We start from the raw sequence: 20,674 nt of genomic DNA, 5'->3' as shown, positions 1-20,674 counted from the left end.
CCTTCAAATTTTATCATGTTATGTAATTTTGATGTAAAATGTTATTTGGATTATCTCAAAATCTATTTTTATATCTAATTATAAAATTTTAAATTTCAAAAATGGTTAAAATCAAGTAGATCTATAAACATATGAAAATCTTGAAAATGGACGGTGTAGATAATATATTGTAAAATACATTATTTCTGAGACTTAAAATCTTTTTATTTTTCATGGTCATGCATCTCGATGTCGAGATGATCAATCAAAGGGTTTTTCAACATTAAAACTACCTTTTCCGATGGATTTTTTAGGTGCATCCGTAGTTCTACATTATAAAGTTGAATCCTTATATAAACTTTTTCCTTTCTTAATACAAGTATTTCTTGTCAAAAAATAAAAATCAAAGGTAATACAACAAGTATTTTTTGTCAAAAATAAAATAAAAGGTAATACAACAAGTATTTCTTTTTATTTTTTTATTTTTCTTGTAAAATAATAATAATAATACAACAAGTATTTCTTGTAAAAAATGAAATAAAAGGTAATACAATAAATATCATATTTTTCTTGTCAAAAATAAAAAAACGTAATACTACAAGTATTTCTTGTCAAAAATAAATAAAACGTAATACAACAAGTATCATTCTTTTCAAGCATGCATTTAAATTACGATTATTATATTCTTAAATTAGATATATAAATGTACATATTAGTTTTTTTCTCTCTCTCGTCTATGAATGCCTATTGTTAGAATTTTTTTACCTAGAAATAAATAATCGATTTATATTTTTTATTTTTATAATAAGGTGCTCTTTAACATAAATTTAAAAATATTACTCACGATCTCTTCCACTAAATTTACTCTAGCAACTTAAAACGTACAAGGAACTCAACATAACCAGGCCATCACCAATAATGAGAGGAGGAAACGATTTTATGAAGAAGAAGAGGAAGACGAGGTCTCTGAAAGTCTACAAGGTCTTGCAGAGCAGACCTGATGGGTCGCCCAATTACATGAAGCCGACAACCAGCTCTGATGCGAGGAGAGAAAATTCACAGGTATGGCAACAATCCCAAACTCCAGAAAAAAAAACAATCAGAATAAACCAATTTCTTCAAATAACTCTCCTCAAGCATGGGTCAGATCCGTCTAGCTCAAAATTGAAACCCACTAGACCTTTGAAGAGAACCTCAAGTTTGAAACCCATGAAGCCTTCCATGAAGACATATGGTGTTCCGCTTTACCCTAAGCCAAATATCAATAGATCTACCTGTTCTTCAACTTTGAACGATTCCAAGTTCCCAACCTATATTGCTCTTCATCCTGGGGGCACCGAATCAGAAGGGACCTCAGTTTTCAAGGTCTGCCCCTGTACTTACTGCTTTCTAAATGGTCACCACCATGAGCCTTTTCCTCCATTAAAGCAGTTTCTATCGGCTAGGACGCATTTACTTAGGACACAAAAGAGCTTAAAATTAAAGAGGCCGTCATCTTCAAGTAGGCTAAAGTACTTTGAACTGAAGGGTAAGAAAGGAGTTGATACAGCCCAGAGGTTCCTTAATGAAGGTCTTCTTGATGAGACTGGCTCTATTGAGCCTCCACAAGGTTTAGATGTAAATGATTTCTTTGTCGAAATCTATGAGAGTCCAATACCAGGCCACAACAGTAATTATGGTTGCACCACAAATGAAGAAAGTCACAATTTCAGTAAAGAATCAGCCCTTGTTACTGAAAATGAGTTAGGCAGACCCAACACAAGCTTGGAAACAGAAACCAAAAGAGAGAATGAGACCCAAATTGAGGAGTCTTACTCTGAGAAAAGCTTGGAAGAAACCCAAATTGAGGATCTTTATTCTGAGACGAGCTTGGATGACAGTCTACATCAAATTGGTGATGTTTATTTTATTGAAGATGATTCAATACCTGTCACAGAATACATCAAGAACAATGAGGAAGAAAAGGATAATGGAATGCCCAATTATCCACTAGATTGGGCAGAGATAAGTTCCAAAGGTTGGGAAGAAATTGATCCAGGGGAACGTAGTGAACAAGTTTCAGAGACAAATGATGAATCCATCCCGGAAGGGTACCGCGAGAACATGGATGATTACCTACTGGAGGAATTTGTTTCTCAAGTGTCTACCATGAATTGGGAGAAGCAAAGCAATGAAGAACTTGATCATGAAACTGATAGCTTAGCATACAGTGACAATGGAGCTGATACAGCGATGTTCTCTTTGTTAACAGAGAAACAAGAGCCCACATTTTCAGATGAACCCATAATTGAACCAGATGACCTCACCAAATCCAGCAGTGCTGCACCACTACAAACCGAAGTCCTGTGTTGAACAGAAAACCGAGATTATGATTTATCAGATGATCCCATCTCTGAACCCACTGATCTAGCAGAAATCTCTGTTTCATCTTTCATTGATACTGAAACCCTGCACGATAAATGCACTGATGATCCAAAAGCCTACAAAATAGCAGGGCCAACTCAGATAATTAATTTACCAAGCAGCCACTATTGTAAAGATGCATTGGATGGTTCAGAAGAGCAAATTCAGGTTCAACCAGCTGAATTTGAAGACCTGCAAAGTCATGAAAAGATTGAAGTGGATGAAGAACCCAAGGGTGTCAATGGTGATGAGTTAAAGATGGATAAGGGTGGAGATACAGAAGGTTACAGCATTGAAGAGATAAGTGCAGATATGGATGAAGAAGAAGAGCTGACACCTGAAGATCTGGAAAGAGGCCATGGAAAGATCAAGGTTGATGAAGAACACACAGGCATCAATGGTGGTAAACTAGAAATATATAAGATTGGAGTTATAGAAGGTTTCAGCACAGAAAATATATATCTTGATATGGAAGAAGAAGAAGAAGAAGAAGAAGAAATAACAACTGGCGAACAATTGCAAATTGATAATGATTTGTTCGGACACCCTCCCTGTTATTCTCTTCAAGGAAAACCAGAAGACAAGGGTACAGGCCAATCCAGACAAGATCATATTGAACATTCCAATCCCATGCATGAGAGTGAAGCCTCTCTGGTGGCACTTGCAGAGGAATATGGCCCAGACCGTATTCACCTAGATATGGAGTCTCATGAGTACAATGCAACAGGAGATGAAAGCAAAGATGTTCGTTGTATTGTGGAGTCAATAGATATCAGTAACCAATCAAGACTTGAACATTGAAGATATCAGTAGGGACCACCTATCGAACAATCATCAGAGGTTCATGACCACCCAAGTCCTTCATCAACAGATGAAACCAAGCCTGAGGATGGATACAGCTCATTACAAGAACATAAAAAAAGTGAGAAAAGCAAATCCCCTTCTGTTGCTCAAGAGAATCCAGAAAGTGATTCAAAGACGCATAGAGAAGAAAATGAAACACAGCCCGATTACCTTGAAGCAAATGCACACCGTGAAGCAGAAGATGAAGAAAATGCCACAACCACTAAGACACGCATCTTTTCTGGTGAACTTAAGCATCAAAAGGAAAAACCAATATCCTGGGAAAAAAGAAGGACAACATGGACACTTGATGAAGAAAAAAAATTCAACCCACGAAGACGAGCTTACCTCCTAATTGAGCCCGACCCAGAAGCTGAGAATGTAGACCTCAGGCATCAGGAAATGGACGAAAGAAAAGATGCTGAGGAGTGGATGTTGGATTATGTACTAAGACAGGCAGTCACAAGACTGGTTCCTGTCAGACCCCGAAGGGTTTTCCTACTCGTCGAGGCCTTTGAAACAGTTATGCCACCAAACAAAAGTGTGAACCACGCATACACCATGGCGCACCACACTTTACACATGCACTAGCCATGCAATCATGCAGCTGATATCTATCAGGTACGCATGTGATAACTTCTCTTGTTGGAAAAATCAACTCATTTTGTTGATGGGAATGTATGCTACAGTCTAGTGAATTGTGGTTTCAATGAACATGGAACAATAGTTCATTTGGCACCATAACCACCCCACAAAGTAATGAATGATGATGGAAAGAGTGGGATGCACCAGAAAAGGACATGATACTAACAGATGAACTCTGCCCTCCCCATCACCGTCCATCATTTCATTGGGTGCACCATGGCGTAATACATTTGACTTATAGCATACTACCCTTTTGGTGATTATATTTAATAAAAACAAGATGAAGACTGTGATGATATTCGTGGAACAAACCTTTGTCGTGTTGTCAGGCTACAGCCAGTATAAGCAACAGCATGATTACAGAAGCACAGTACACAGAACAATATGATGGTTCTCCATGATTTTACATAAGGGAGCTGGGTTTTAAAGTAGATTAGGCTCTACATAAGCTTGTTCAGTAGTAGTCTTATAGAACTGCTGGTCTTCATAAAAGTTAGCTCCATGATGAACAATATTAAAAAGATTGTGAGTTCATATATATGTAATACTTAGTAACCATCTGCATTACCAGGACTTTGTAGCTCAATAGGATGGTTGTTCTTGTACTTTTGACTTCTGATATTATTGTACTTACTGTTGCTGCGCTTAGAAAATATTTCAAAACAGGCTTGTATTTACTATTCCTACAAGGCAAAAATGCCACTGGTTATTGAAAGCTCTAGAGATATAACTTGAAGTATGATTGGTCATTGGCATGGATTTATTCGTACATCTTTTTTCTTGTAATCCTTTGGAAGTTTATTCTTGGATCTTCATGCAGCTTTATGAAGTTATTTTGCCTGAAAGACCCACTTGAAGCATGCTTTATGATCAAAAGCTGTTGCAAGAATAAATGAGTAAAATATTTAAGGAACATAGTGATCACAGGACAATAAGCTACTAAATAAGTACAATTATCGTATCAAATCAAGCACCATGGCAATGAAAACATCAACTCTCCAGTAGGTGGATTCAGACATCTTTCACATTTCACAGATGCGAAGTTCTAAACTCAAAAATTGTTGGATTACATTTTTTTCACCTCCTTAGTGGACAAAATCGCCCTATGCAACCAGAGAACACATGGCAGGTCCTCTCCACACGAACTTTGCTGTATGTGGATGAGTATCATAACTAAAATGGGAAATCATTCAACCATGTCTTAAAGCGTTAGAGAGCCAACCCAAGGTACCTACAAACTACACTGCCATATAAATGTTTTAAGTTGTAAAGAATAGCGTTCCGTTCTGATATTCAAAGGGAAACACTCCACCAAGAGCTGGAAAATATGGGTCTTTCAAGGAAAAACAGGATGTTGGCCCAAAGGCAAGCGATTCATTCTACATAGAATTCATAGATGTCCAAATTCATTTGCAAATCGGAAAGACTCAAACATGAGCAAAAGGCATAAGTGGTCATGGTGGCAGGGTGCCACAACACATCCTCAGTTCCATTTCAATTAGGTCCCAAGCTTACATTTACAAAAATAAAATAAAATAAAAAAGATCCAAGAAGAGCTTAAGAAATGTCCGAGTGCGCATCTCCATAAAAATAAATTGTTCATCATACTGAAAGGGGCAACAGCCAAGGTCGATAAGAAAATGGAATAGAAACTATTTCATTAATTAAAAAATGGAAAAATAAATTAGAAAAGGATCCGGAAGGGAAAAAAGTAAAGGTGAAGAGGAAGTAATAAAACCCACATCAACGCTAAATTTTGGGGAGCACACTGACAATTGCTGAGATAGTATGGCTTACAATATATTCAATAAGAGACATATTCAAACCTGCAAGTGATTGCAGCCAATAGTCATCCAACTTATGTTCAAAATACATGTCCAGGATGAGCTCAAAGCCTCTGGTGCCACCAATATAAAGATAAAAAAGACATCAGAATAAGGTAGTTCTCACAATGCTGATCAATAAACTACATTTCAAGACAGAAATGAGGATGAGGTGTTTATAATCACTGCTTTTTGACCAGGAAATTCAAATGTTTGCAGTTTCAATAGATACTTTGAAATCCATAAAACTGCTAGAAAATATATCGAAAGCATATCCAGTGAAGCATCTTAATTCTTCTATGTTTTTTGTTTTCTTCATTTGTCAATAACCTAAAATTCGCCTGGACCACTGGGGCATTGGACAATTAACGTATTCCATTACAAATGATGTTATTTGTTTGGCTTATGCTTATGTTCAAGGAATTTCAAGATTGTGATCGTCGACACATAATTCCAAAATAAATAGAGCATTTGAATACTAGTTACTTATCTGCATTTGCACTTTATGAGCTTATACATGAAGAGAAAAAGAGATTTGAATATTATTAGGTTATATATATTTTTATTTATGAAGGAGCACCTCATTGAAGATTGGGGGGGGGGGGGGGGGGGGGGGGGCGCAGGCATTTCCAGCCCCAATTAAATATAGCAAAGCTCAAGCACATGTACGCTGAACAAAATATCACTTTAATTTATTTGATATCACAAACAGTAACAGACGCCCAACGGAACCGCTATACATGAACCCACTTCCCATGTTCGCTGCCATCTCAATCAAAAAAAAAAAAAAAAACAAACTCAAACACAAACACGAGCGAGAGAGAGTACAAAGGAAAACCACCCAAGTCATTTAACTTATTTTGTTTTCAAATAAATAACCATGTACTCTGGCAAATACCAGCCAGAGTCCCATGCCCAAGTCACTCTTTCTGAATTGAACAAGTTCTGGCCTAGAATGGTCATCTTTTATCATAAAATAAGTGAAGGGGAGGACTAGGGAGAGATTCCAAGGTTTTCTTCCAGAATTGCCAGCGTCCCAACCCAAGCTGGCAAGTTTTAAATACTGGATGGAATAAAATGATGTAATCCCGCAATTTTTTAAACATTGGATAGAATAATAAAACGATGTAATTGCAGTAAGCAGTAAATATCAGAGTAAAAACTCTGAATATCACAATCAACACGACAAGAAATTATGGTTGTCCATATTCATAACACAAATCTAGTACGTGGTTTAAGACAATCAGGGAAGTGAATAGAACAATACTTATGCATATTCCAGTCAAATCTATAAGAGAATACAGATATAATTCATGACTTCCATAAAAGGACTCACAAATACAACGAAACCCTTAAAATAATCATAAATTACATTGAACCAGTACTCTGTAACAACTGAAATTCATAAATGGAATGAACAATATAATATAATACAACAAAGTAATGGAGACTCTGTTATTCGCCTTAGCGAGCCATCAATTTTTAAGAAGGCTTATTAAGCCACTTTTGAGTTCAGTAATGTGTTCACTTCAGGAATGGGTGACTCACGAAGAATGGAGTCCAACTTTTGGGAGAAGTCCTCAAGCTTGTTTGAACCAAAGGCGTCACTCAAGAGAGACATTGCTTGCATTTTCTCCTCCAAATTTGTAGCACGGTTCTCTGATTCAGCGTTCACAATATCATTATGGAATAATTTCAGGGCATCTTTAGTTGATATGGACTTCACATTCTCATGTAACTCTTGAAGTCTATTACTCTTCTCCAGTGTCCCAACCATAGTTTCTCGTAAGTCATCAGGAAGACAAGCTAAAGCGCTTCCAACCAATTACAGAAACATAAATCATGAGTTATTGAAAAGAGAGAGTAACAACCACAGAAACAAAATATGGATCTTGATTCTCATCAAAATTCACAAATAAAACCTCAAAAAGAAATTCAATAACTACACCAAAATCATGGGAGAAGGAACTATAAAGCACTTTTCACCTTGTAATTCCTCTCACTAGTCCCCAATTGTACCCCACAAGCACAGATTGCTTAAAGCCAGCATTAAAACCGTCTTGTGCTGAGGCTTCTTTTCCTGCCATTATCCCATCTCTATAGCCAATATGAGTCGATGTCAAGAATTTCATCTCAATTTAACGACCCTTCACGACATAAAAATAAGAAAAACTTTGAGCAGAAGGGAACATGAAAACCAATATGGTAAACTTAAGGATACTGTATGAAAATGACTGTGCCTCCTTTCCCATTCTCTCTGTAAGTCGGAGGATGCACTCAATTTCTTATCATCAAAAGTTTCTTCTTCACACCATGGGTTATCACCATCTGCCATGAAACTTTTAAATTTCAGGAACCCAAGAACAGCATTTGCTTTTGATTTTGTGGCAAATTTTGACCAAACTTAGTTCTAGTGCCCATCCCAACTAGAAATATGGTTATGGGCTAACTCCCTATTATGCGCCTGAGACTTGGAAGTTTGGTGTAACAGTAATAATAATATTTCCTCACAGAAAAAAAAAAATCAAGCAGAAACAGAAGCAATGGCGAAATTTCAATCCAAATATTCATCCAAATTTCAACAGTTTTTCAGTTTTCATCTTTTTCTTTCTAAGTCAGAGAACAACAAAACTACAATTAGAAAGTCGAAGTCGAAAAATTTAAATCTCAACATGAAGCAACTGTGGGAAAGAAAAGAAACATACAATATCAAGCTTCTAATCACAAGTGAACTACAAATCTTCAAAGATAAAATATGTAAAGGGTGCCATTTATCCCAAAAGGAATACCTAAATTACAAAACCATCCAATTAAAGTCATCAAATAAATAAAGAAAGATAAAAACTTCACTTAGAAACAAGCTATTCAACTGCACTAAACCCATGATGTCAAGACCAGACAGGACAGGCTAGTTTGAACCAGAAACCTGTGAAACTGGTGGGCTCATTGAGAGGTAAACGATAACTCGATAACAGGAGGGATAAATAGAAAACGTTCTCTTAGTCTGGTGCAAAGAAGAGGAGATTTATTTCAATAGTGGGGAAGAATTGATAACGAAGAAGACCCGACGGCTTAGTTCAAGAAGCCAACCAGGGGGCAGGGGGGGGGGGGGGGGGGGGGGGGAGGGGATAATTATAGCCTCCTGTAACCATCAAATAAAAGGACCATCAATGAAGGACTGCTCTTGAGGGCCATAATTTCTACTGATGAATTTGATAAGGGGCATGGTCGTAAAAATGACCATTTGGGAAGGTTTTTAGGTTTAAAAACAACTCTATTAGAGAGAGAAGAGAAAAAATAGACTTTGGTGATTCTCTCTCTCAAACTCCCTGACACAAAAAACCCTATTTTTGCACAAACTTCCAGTGACTTTCGAGCTTATTCTCACCACTCAATCCGAGTTCTCAACCCCTCTAAGTTAGTCCATGTAGTTTTTTCTTTGGTTATTTGTTTTAGATTTAAAGAAGTTAGAAAAATTTTAAACTTTTTGGTTTCCTTAGGGGTTTTACAAATAATTAAGCTATTTTGTCACACACTTGCAAGGGGCAGTTTCTTGCATTCATTCTAAATATTGTTTTGGCTTTAAGAATAAATGTTGTAGAAGCTTGGTTTGTTAATACGTGGATTACTTTCAGTTTCTCAGTATCTAACTAAATTGAAGAACCTATGCATTAAGATCGCACAATATGATGAAAAGTCACAAATCGATGATAGCCACCATATGCATAGGTTGATTACTTTGATAAAAAAACAAAAATACATGTTCTAGATATTTGCTTATTTTGTGCCTTCTTTTGTATTTAAATATTTCTTATTTTGCTTTTCTTTTTTTCAATTACACGTACTTTTTTTTTTCAATTACATGTATTTCTTTTTTTTCAATTACATGTATTTCTTTTTTTTCAATTACATGTATTTCTTTTTTAATCTCCATATTTTAATTAAATATTATATTTTAGTTGTAGTTGTCTATTACTTCATATATCCCAAGTTCAAGCTTTGTGCATTTTCACTTTTGCAAAAAAAAAAAAATTGATATGAAAAATTGATGTTTTATACAATTTGTTGGTTGTTTAATGGGAAAATTTCGTATAAAACCCTAATTCTTCGTATTATTTCATGGTAGACCCTCCTTCCGTTTTTTTTTCAAACAGCTTAAGAAAATCCCTAAAGATTTTACCATACCCCTTCATCTCTTATCTCCTTCTTTTATTGACTTTTGATCATAAAAATTAACCCCAACAAATCTTTTTATACTATTTCAACCCAAAAATGTTTTTAATGGGTGGAAAGGAAACAAGAGCGTTAAACAAAGTTTTGGGATGAATGATATAAAAAGATTTGTTGGGGCTAATTTTTATGGTCAAAAGTCAATAACAGAAGGAGATAAGAGATGAGGGCGTACGATGAAATCCTTAGGGATTTCTTTATGCTGCTTGAAAGAAAAACGGAAGAGGGTCTACCATGAAATAATATTAGGAATTAGGGTTCTATAAAAAAATTTCCCTTGTTTAAATTGCTAATTCCTCCAAGGAATATAGTGAACCATGGAAATTTTTTTTATTTTCCTAATATTTTATTATTATTACTAGATTTTTCTAGTTCTAGCATTTTTCGCTTCTTTTTTTCAATTTTTAGGAAATTTTCCTATTTACTTATTTTTGACCAGTTTGACTATTAAATCAGTCAAATCCAACCGAACCAATGCCTCACCGGTTTGACCTCCAGTGCGGTCCTAACTCCTAACGACATTCATTGAACTACATCCTTTAAGTGTTTTGATTTCTACAAGTGAGTATATTCCAGCTTTATTTGCCAAACACCCCAAAAAACACACTATCAGTAAATGCATAACAAAAATAATAACATTACCAATAACAACGGCAACAATTAAAACGATGATGATGAATGTGAAGAAAATAGAGAATTGTTCGACAGGAAGTAAAGTAGAGTGAGAAACAAACCAGAAGTATAGGACTTTTCTGTGTATTCCGATTGGTTTGAATCCATCCTTAACTCTCTCAATGCTATGAGCTTTGGAAAATTGGAGCCAACTCAATTTGCCTGCTTTTTTGTCAAAACAAACATAAACTAATAAAAAAAAAGGAAAAATGTATCAAGTTTTATGAGAAATAAATAAAATGAAGAGGAGAGAGAGAGAGAGAGAGAGAGAGAGAGAGAGAGAGAGAGAGAGAGAGAGAGAGAGAGAGAGAGAGAGAGAGAGAGAGAGAGAGAGAGAGAGAGAGAGAGAGAGAGAGAGAGAGAGAGAGAGAGAGGGAGGGAGGGAGGGGGGAGGGATTAGGGAAAGGAAGGAGAAATTTGAGGAAAAAAAAAGAAAATTGAGCCTAAAAAATGGTCTATTCTTTTATTTTTTATGCACAGTTCATTTTCAATTACTCAAAAGCCATCAAATTTGCACTATTTTTGAAGCTCCAAGTAATGGGTCTGAGGCAGAAATGGAGTTGGAACGAGTTGAGGTAAGTTTCAGGTCCTATATCCCATGTAAATTAAGTAGCACACATGACTCAACCAACTCACCAAATAGCTTACCCATGATTGTGAATTCTATATTACTCACTACTAGTTGAGTGGAGTCATGAGTTTGTCAGTTTGTCTAAGGCTGCAAATGGGCCGGTTAGGATAGGGTCAAGCCTAACCCATACTTGACCTGACTGCAGTTTGGGGGACCTGGACCGCCAAGCTCCAAATCATCGCTACTCAAGTCTGACATGGCAAGGTTCCAGAGAACTCAAGCCTGACCTGATCGGTTCGGCGATGCTAGATTTGGACCCAAACCCAACTCAAACAAAGCACTAAAAATAAAATATCCACCAAAATAAAAATATATCATTGAATTATTTATTTAACTAATCCATAATCTATTATTTAGTTAACTAATCCAAAATTATAAGATAATTGAATTAAAGAACATTTCAAAAAAAATTTAAAAATTAGATAAATGAAAATATAACAAAATGCTTCTCAAACAAAAAGGTTTTAGATCTTAATTCTATAACAATAAAAGATAAACCCTAAAAAATAATGCATAATTAGTACCATAGTTGTTGAGTGCGGTAACGGGAATGGCTCTAGGATCGGGGGCGGGATCGATCGAAGCTATACTGAAGATCCATTTGTTAGGGATCGATGCCCATACAACCTCAAAGTTCGGGATCAAGGTCCATGTATATTGGGGATCGAGCTCCTTTACTACATAGGATAGAAAATTATTATATAAAGGCGCGAGATCCTGTACGCAAGAAGTGAAGTTCCCAAGGGCATTTGTTTTAGTTTCTTAACTCAAGGAGCACATTAGTAAAAGTGATCCAACATATTATGGAGTGATGAATAACTTTTATAGGAGCAAGTTCCATTTTCTTAAAACACGAGTTCCTTGTGTAGGTAATATGGATCTATGGCTTAAAAATGTAGCTCCCGGCGTTGTTAACCAATAACATGTTGGCTTAGTCTTCTATGAAATAAATAAGGAACTTTAAAGAGATCCCATATTGGTGGGATCTGGATGCCAAATATGGTGATGCTTGTGTTCCGTTATTTGGAATCTAGATCCCAATGTACTCTGGAGCGCGAACCATAAGACTAGGGAACTAGATCCTATAGTGTTTAGGACCGTGGAATTAAATTATAAGGAACTTGTTCACTTATAACATGGTGCGAGATCCTGAAAACACTAAATTGAGTTTCAGACGAGATCCGCTATGTGATCGAGAGAATCGAGGTTCTGCAAGGGATCGCCAAGCAAGGAAGGCAATCCCATAAACTATGATTAGTACCATAATAAACTTATAAACTACCGATAACACAAGCAGTAATAGAACAGAGAACCAACAACCAATGAACCATCACAGGAATAAGAAGCAATAATGCCTTAGAGGTTTTCTATAATTAAGAAGGAATAATTCTCGAATGGAGAGAGAATAGATAGAGGTGATGTTTCTAGATGGGGAAAAGGTAAAAGGGCAATGGTTTTCCATTTTCTTTTTTAATAAGGTAACATAGCGAGGGTGAAAAAATAATAAATTTATATGTACAAGAGAAAGATGTGTGTGTCTACATATGTATGTGAGTGTGAGTGTGAGTGTGAGTGTGTGTGTGTATGTGATACACATAAAGACTCTTCAAAATACAAAGGTTAATAGTAGAATAAATTGTGAAAGATGAATATGATAAAGATATGGTTTCTTCTTTAAAAAGAGATACTTTTTATGGATAGCTTGCTCGTTAAGTAAAGCCACATGACAAGGGATAATTTTGTCATCTTATAAGGACATGGTTAAGATTTTCACTAAAAGTCAATAGTATTTATACTAATGAACTTCCAAGACATTGCTTCTAAAATTCGATTGTACTATTGTAAAAAATTTAAACACAGTTTAAAAACTTGATGATCCAGATCGGAACCAGCAAATCTGTAAAGAAAGAGAAATGCTGCTTTGGAGTAGACGCATGTTCTTGCGGCATTTGATCGGAGGAGGGCGTTGTCGGATGGGCAAAATCAGAGCCGAGTGGCAATCACCTACCAAGGTGAGTGAGCTAAGGCTAAGATTATTTCGAGAATCTATCAAGCTGATCCGAATCCCGTAAAATGTCGAGAATCGATCGGTTTTCCCCATGAACCGGCTGGTTCGTACTGGTTTTCTGATGGAACCTGCTAGTTCTATTAGGGAACTGGTACGAACTAGCTCCACCTGTTATTAGTCACTAAATTGGCCAGTTCGGTCGAGGATTGCAGATCTAGATTGCCGATTCGCCGAACCAGATCAAAAATCCAGACGAGTGATCCTGGTCACCGATTCGCTTTTTCAAACCTAGATTTCAAGCAAACCATTACTTAATGAGAAGAGCAAAAGGCCCAGGGCACAACATGATGTTACTAATAATAAAATATAATTTTTACCCAAAAAATAATTATTTTTTATAAAAACACTTATCTTCAACTCCTAACATTAAGATCAGTATTTTGCTGTGTTGTTAATTAAACAATATGTGCATATCTACATGTGTGTGTGTGAATTTAAAAATCGCCACATTGAACTCGAATCACCCGATTCGACTAAGGATCAATCAGGGAGAAATCTGATTCTAGGGATTCCCTATATCAAGATGTTCACATTAGTTTTTATTTTTATTTTAAATAAAATTTTGTTGTCCAACCTTGCCAAGTTGGCCGACCTAGAAGGGAATAGCTGATAAGTTGGCACTGGATCACCTTCTTCTTCAAGATCCACTTTAATCAAGATCCTCTACTTGTTGAGGTGTGGCATCCTCCTCAATGATTGGCATCTATTCTTCATTTGGAAGTAGGCCCTCTTGGGTGAATGTCATCATGATAGCCGTAAGATCACGCCCAATTCCCTTTTGATTGTGGAGAAAGACATTTACTTAAAATGGCTATGTTGCAAATTTAAACCTGTCAATAAATTGGGGGACTAAGTCTGAGAGAGATTCCAGTTTTAAAACCCTACATATAAGGCGACATGCTTATACTATTGCATAAGCCCATTGAGAAAGTAGAGGTTCCTCAGAACCAAATTTCATAAGCATGTAGATTTGATGCAGATCAAATCTGGTTGCTACAAATTTTAATTCTATTTTTTTTGTTAAATTTATTTTTATATATGTGGGTAGATTTTTTGGGTTGGTTTTTAGGAATATTATTTATTTTAAGATTAAGGTTTAAATTTTTAGGAAGCTTCTCTTTTATTTTTATTTTGTTAATCTTAGGAATAGACTTTATCTTTTTGGAAGTAGAATCATTTAAATATATCTTTTAGGAGCTATGGTAAAAACGTGGGTACTATAGAATAGGTTGATCGTTTTATTAAGGTATGGCTTGGGTGTTATGGTAGTTATCTTTTGTTTTAGAAAGGAAAAAGATAAATACGGATTAGTTCAGGTTAGGTTAAAACTAGGTAAAATAATTGGTCACGTAGGTGAAAACGATAAAATAGGGAGTTTTAGTTATCTTTTAGGAAGTTGGATTGAATAATATGGAAAGAATCTAGAAATAGAGTTATTTTGGTTAATTATCATTTTCGGTTTTTAGTAGGGATATATATTAGGGATTATCTTTTGAGAGTCACATGAGATGGTATTTTAAATGTATAAAAGAAGAGACACGTAACTTGTAATGGGGGATTGAATTTTATGAATGAAAAAAAGTGATCTTTGAGATCGTGTGGAGTGAGAGAGAGAGCCCTTTGTGAGTTTTATTTCTTCTCTTGTGTTTATGAGCCCGTGTCCGAATAATCGTATCCACGCGTTTTGTTCTTTCTTCTTGTGATGAGATAAATAAAAATCATGAAGGAAATCACAAGAAGAAAGAACAAAACACGCGGATACGAGTATTCCGGTACGGGCCCATAAGCAAAGGAGAAGAAATAACACCCACAAAGGGCTCTCTCTCTCTCACTCTACAGGATCTCAAAGATTTATTTTTTTTTTTTCATTCATACAATTCAATTCCCATTACATGGTGTGTGTGTCCTTCTTTTATACATTTAAAACACCATCTCACGTGACTCTCAAAAGATAATCCCTAATATAAAGAGCAAAAAATGATAACTAACCAAAATAAATCTATCTGTAGATTCTTTCTCTATTCTTCAATCCAACTTCCTAAAAGATAACTACAACTCCCTACGTCATCCTTTCCATCTACGTGATCCATTATTTTCCCTAGTTTTAACCTAACCCAAACTAATTTGGATTTATCCATTTCCTTTCTAAAACAAAAGATAAATACCATACAAAGTTATATACCCTAATAAAACGATCAACCTATTCTATAATACCCACATTTTTATCATAGCTCCTAAAAGTAATATGTAAATGATTCTACCCCACAAAAAGATAAAAATCTATTTCTAAGATTAACAAAAATGGATATTTCCTAGGATAGAAACGATGACCAACTCTTTCAAAAGAAGAAGACTTGGCTTTTAAAAATACGGACTTAATTTTCCTAAGTAAAACGAACTTCCTAAAATTAGACTTTATAAAGCTAAACCAAAAATCCTATTTTTAATAATTAACCCTAATAAATAAAAATAAAAAGTCTACCCAATCTATAAAACTAAAATTAATAAAAACAAAATTAAAATTTTATAGCCACCAAATTTTGATTTGCATCATTCTCCCTTGGTTGGAGAAAACTCGATCTCGAGTTTTGAAGTGTGCTAAAATCAAGTTTGTATTAGTCCCACCACCTTCTTCGATCTGAATGTTGTAAACACGATCCTGGAACCTGTGGGTTACTGCACTGATCAAAACATAATGATTGTGCTTAAAAACTGAGAAACTCTCGAGGAAAGGGTCGTCGTATCTAGATTTTTCAGCCACATAAACTTGCTGAAATTGATCAAATTTTTCCTTAGGGCACACACCACATATTGATCACTAGATTTGGTGATCAAACCAATTTCACCATTTGATTCTCCTTTGAGGTCTTCCACTTCCTCTTCGTCAAATATGATATTCATCAAAGATGAGACTACTTTCATCTGGCTCTTCATCAAATATAGGTTCATCAAATATAGGATCTTCATCAAATATGAGATCACTTTCATATTGCTCTTGTTCTTCATCAAAAACATGAACTTCATCAAAGATAAGGTAACCTGTGACATCAAAGAATGATGATTCCGATTGAAGATCGAAATTTACTTGTTCTTCATCTTCAACGAGTTCTTTATCAAATTTAGGTATCACAAGTAAGGAGTTGTAGTTATCTTTTCGGAAGTTGGATTGAATAATATGGAAAGAATCTAGAGATAGATTTATTTTGATTAATTATCATTTTCGGTTTTTAGTAGGGATTATCTTTTGAGAGTCACGTGAAATGGTGTTTTAAATGTATAAAAGAAGAAGCACGTACCTTGTAATGGGGGATGGAATTTTATGAATGAAAAAAAGTGATCTTTGAAATCGTGTAGAGTGAGAGAGAGCCCTTTATGGGTGTTTTTTCTTCTTCTTTGCTCATGGGCCCGTGCAGGAATACTCGGATCTGCACGTTTAGTTCTTTCTTCTTGTGATTCCCTTCTGGATTTTTATTTCTCTCTCTTAAACGCGTTATTTTTGCCGGATGTGTTTGCCGGTAAATTTTATACTATGTCAAGATATCATCTAAGCAGGGTAAAAAAATGAATTTGCACAAAAAATGAGTCCCTCATTTTCAGTGAAAGCATAATTTTCATTTGATAGAAAGCGGATCAAGGCCTTGAAGATCTCACAATATCTAGACCTTCAAGTACTCAAAAATCAAACCTAGGTCAAGTTGACTTAATCTTGGACATGACCCTAAAAACTTGTTGGCTCCAATTTCTAAAACCGACCCAACCCTCTGGGTCTAGAAGCCTATCCCAGACCCAGATCCAAGTTGGGTCAACCCTTGGCGCTTATGGGACGCCAAAGGCAATCTCAAACCTTCATTTGCCTCCTTAAAACTTCATAAAATCTCTATGTCAAATACCAATTCCCATAATAACTTTTAGTCCAATAACAAATCTCAACTATCATTTTACATAATGATACGAGCCTACTATCAAAAAAAAAAAAACTCAAGCACTTATAATCATGTGTGCATTATCTTTTTCCAAAAGTTTGTTGCATTGTCTCTAACATAAACAGTTAAAGAGCTTCTTGGTTGAAGACTTTGCTACCGCAGGGAAAGCAATTATACACATTATATGCATGCTAATTCAGCGATCAATCGCTAAGCCAAATCCTGAGAGCCATCAATTTTTGCTCCCTAGGTAACCCTGGACAGGAGGGTCGTTGGGGGGCTTGTTTCAAGATAGTACACTGCAGGTTGTGCCTACATACTGTGGTTCTGTTGGTATAGTGAACTTGACCATGGAGGAATGCCATGCCCTGCTGGAGGGAATTAAACTGCATGATTGTAGTTCGGGCCCCTCCCTCCTTGTCAAGGGAGACTCCTAAAACATTATAGCCTGGGCCTCCAAAAAGTCCACAAATACCCTGACATTTGCAGCACATCTCTTACTAGATTTTTGGACTTTTAGATTATCAATAAGTAGCTTTCAAACATATTTGAAGACAATATAATGCCAAAGCCACTGCTTTTGCTAAGCAAACGGCTTTGGGTTCTCAATTGGTGGTCTCTAGTAACTAGTATGGTTCACAAAGTCGAAGCTATAAACCACCATGGTATTTTCTCTAAACAAATCGCATTCATTACCACCTGTCTCCTCCTAGAAAACATACTTAATAGTGAACCCAATCTAATATTGGTCATAAACTTGTCAATATCAGATTTTACACTACACCAAATAGAGGCAAGTTTATTGGTCTAACTAAGAAGTTTCTTTCACTAAATCTATCAAACAACTTGTGTACAATATCTAAGAAACAAATTTACTACACATTGAAGAATAGCAGCACCACAAACATAGCTTGTAAGTGCTAAATTCCCTCTTTCCAACTTAAGATGTTAGGGACGAAAGGATATAGCTTATTATTCCATTGCCATATAAACCTTACAATGAAAACTCATACCTTTTTCCATAAAATGAGATTTTCTAGTGAAAACCTTATAATGAAAACTCATACCTCTTTCCATAAAATAAGATTTTCAAATGATTAATGAATGACGGATAGAAGACAATCTTATACAATAACTCATTCAAGTAGCAACTCAGGAAAAATTCATACGAAAAATCCAATGCTTTTTTTTTTTTCTGTTTATTTTAGAATCTAGAGAACCTATCAAGTAAATGGGGTGCAGTATCAAGAAAAAATGAACTGTGTAAATTCTCAATAAAATACAATACATACTGTAAATAAAAGAAAATGTAATTTCTATAATTCCAAAGAAAAAAATCTAGGTATTTCAGTGATGACAAAGGTTTTCCCCAATAAACCCAGTTTTAAGATCTATAGAAGCTAATTTAGAGAGAAACACTAATTAGATTACCTTAATTTTTGAGAAAAACCTAAAATACCCTAGATTACATTAATTCTCTATAAATGTGTGGAAATTTTTGTTGAAATAAGGCAAAATACTGCAAATTTTTAAAATTTTAGAGAAAACCCCTGCAAAATTTATTGATGTTCACAGTATTTTTTTTGGTAAGATCCTAAACTCTAGGTTTTTCAGAACCCCATTACATAGAAAACCATAACTTCAAAGGACCAAACGAATAAAAAATCCTAGTTCTCTGTAAGCATGTTGAAAATTTTGTTAAATACTTTAAAATTTAAAATTTAGAGAAAAGCCATGAATAGAAGGGCTTTTCAGTAAAATCCTAATTTCTAGCTTTGTAAAAACCTAATTTCATAGAAAATCATTATTTCAAAGGAAAAACCTAATTAAAAATCCTAATTCAAACTAAACCCCTAATACAAAGTGAACCCTAATTTCAGAGAAAAACATTATCCGGTAAAATCCTAATTTCGCTAAAGCTAATCTTGAAGAGAGCCTCTAATTTGAGAGAAATTAAATTTTGTTTAAAAGTATATCTATATGAAAGCCATGCTTCACAATGAAGATCACAACGGAAGAGGAAGAACCTGACACGATGCTTTTGAATCAGTGGAAATCCCTGTGTTTAAGAAGCCAGAGAGTGAGCTAGGCTCAAGCATAGTTAGCAAATCGTTGTTTAATCGTCGATTTTTTCAAAAAATCACGTAGATTTCATAAAACACGTTTAAAACGCGTTTTTTTCATATTACGATTTAAATCAAGCCAAAAAATCGTATCTTTTTTTACCTATGTTTTTTCTTTGTTTGTTTTCTTCCTGTTTTGTGTATTGCAGCCATTATTACTTTCATGCTTTTGAAAAAAAAAAATATTATTTCGAAAAAAAAACCTAAAATATAAATTTTTATCCCCACTGTGTTCTTCAAAGCCACAGTTGCAGACTGAAGGTATGAATTTTTTTTCCATTTTTTTTTAAACTTAAACAAATAGATACAGATTTCAGTTGTTATTATGGAAAATCATTGTGTAAATAAAATACTGTTTATAGCAAACCGTTTTGGAAAGTAAATCATTGCGTAAAGAAAATCATATACATGCAGATTTCTGTGATTATTTGTGATAATTGTTTTTATGAAATACTGTTTATGGCACAAATTAGAGCTCAAGATATTGTCTTTTACTGATGAATGAGAAGCAGAGAGTGTGACTACAGGACCAAGAATCAATATTTTGTTTTTGATTATGTGATAACAAAGATAAACAATATAGTGTAAACTGTAAACTGACAGCAGCAAGCAATTGTACATATAGGATTAGTTGCCCAAACCTAATCCTTCAGCTCTGCTTGCTGTTTCCCCAAGAAAATGAAAAACCTGCTTCCTTTTCTCTCTCTAACACTAAGGTAGAGCCTCTTCACAAATGAGTATAATTAGGGCTTTCTCTCGAACAACATCCCAAATCAGAGAGGAAAACCCTCTTCAAACTATCCAAAATCAGCATCCCATCTTCCTTTTCTCTCTCTAAAAATCGGTTAGGGCCTCTTCCATTAGGGTTTGTGAAGCCGATGACCTCTTCCTCCTCTTCCTTCTTCCTCTTCTTCTCTCTCTAAACGGTAAACACAGATATGTAAAACCCAAATTTTTACGAGCCTCTTATCAATTAAAGGAATTTATAAAACTTTAACCATAGCGTACCATGATTAAATCATTGCGATAAGAAAACAAAAATCATGTATTTTTTTTTCCCTCATGAATTGGTGCAATATTTAAGTATTTAATGAATAAGTTTATATAATACATTTGTCATTTATTTAATAAATAAATTTATATAGTATATTTGTCTTTGGTATGTAATAAGTAAGTGTGATGTTGCTTAAAGTATTTAATGGGTAAATTTATATGGTATATATATATTTTTAGTATATATTAAGTAATTATGTATTTAATATTAAATGATTGAATGAGAATCACGAGATATCTAAATTAATTGATTTAGTTATATCAGTCCAATAAAGTTTTTA

At 34.9% G+C, this 20,674-nt stretch overlaps 2 protein-coding genes across 9 annotated transcripts; one reads left to right on the top strand and one right to left on the bottom strand.

Moving 5' to 3' along the window:
• The first annotated feature begins 717 nt into the window (after positions 1-717).
• LOC18433246 (uncharacterized) lies at positions 718-4,609 on the top strand. Its single transcript, XM_088854832.1, has 2 exons — positions 718-3,846; positions 4,200-4,609. The coding sequence occupies exon 1, from the start codon at positions 898-900 to the stop codon at positions 2,329-2,331; it is 1,434 nt and encodes a 477-aa protein (XP_088710958.1). The 5' UTR covers positions 718-897; the 3' UTR covers positions 2,332-3,846; positions 4,200-4,609.
• A 2,336-nt stretch (positions 4,610-6,945) lies between these two features.
• On the bottom strand, positions 6,946-20,297 carry LOC18433247 (uncharacterized). 8 transcript variants are annotated; one of them, XM_020666599.2, is made up of 5 exons: positions 19,942-20,297; positions 10,658-10,784; positions 7,915-8,021; positions 7,680-7,801; positions 6,946-7,507 (listed from the first exon to the last, which is right to left on the bottom strand). In XM_020666599.2, exons 2-5 carry the CDS (start codon positions 10,701-10,703, stop codon positions 7,189-7,191), a joined length of 594 nt encoding a protein of 197 aa, XP_020522258.1. In that variant the 5' UTR covers positions 10,704-10,784; positions 19,942-20,297; the 3' UTR covers positions 6,946-7,188. The 8 variants fall into 8 exon arrangements, with proteins under 8 accessions (XP_020522258.1, XP_020522259.1, XP_020522256.1 ...); XM_020666600.2 differs by having other exon boundaries at positions 10,658-10,760; XM_020666597.2 differs by having other exon boundaries at positions 10,658-10,757.
• Between the last annotated feature and the right edge of the window lie 377 nt (positions 20,298-20,674).

The sequence above is a fragment of the Amborella trichopoda genome, chromosome 1 (genome assembly GCF_054954075.1).
Source record: "Amborella trichopoda isolate Santa Cruz 75 chromosome 1, AtrichopodaSantaCruz75HAP2 v2.0, whole genome shotgun sequence".
NCBI lineage: Eukaryota > Viridiplantae > Streptophyta > Magnoliopsida > Amborellales > Amborellaceae > Amborella > Amborella trichopoda.
The sequence above is the reverse complement of the archived record's forward strand: the minus strand, read 5'-3'. Positions and strand labels throughout refer to the sequence as shown.

Bases quoted from the DNA above. Each gene is read 5' to 3' on its own strand.
- LOC18433246 (XM_088854832.1), top strand. From the start codon at position 898: ATGAGAGGAGGAAACGATTTTATGAAGAAGAAGAGGAAGACGAGGTCT.
- LOC18433247 (XM_020666599.2), bottom strand. From the start codon at position 10,703: ATGGATTCAAACCAATCGGAATACACAGAAAAGTCCTATACTTCTG. The intron at 8,022-10,657 runs GTTTGTTTCTCA...GTTTCATGGCAG, and splicing joins AGAAAAGTCCTATACTTCTG to ATGGTGATAACCCATGGTGT. The intron at 7,508-7,679 runs GTGAAAAGTGCT...ATTGGTTGGAAG, and splicing joins CTAGTGAGAGGAATTACAAG to CGCTTTAGCTTGTCTTCCTG.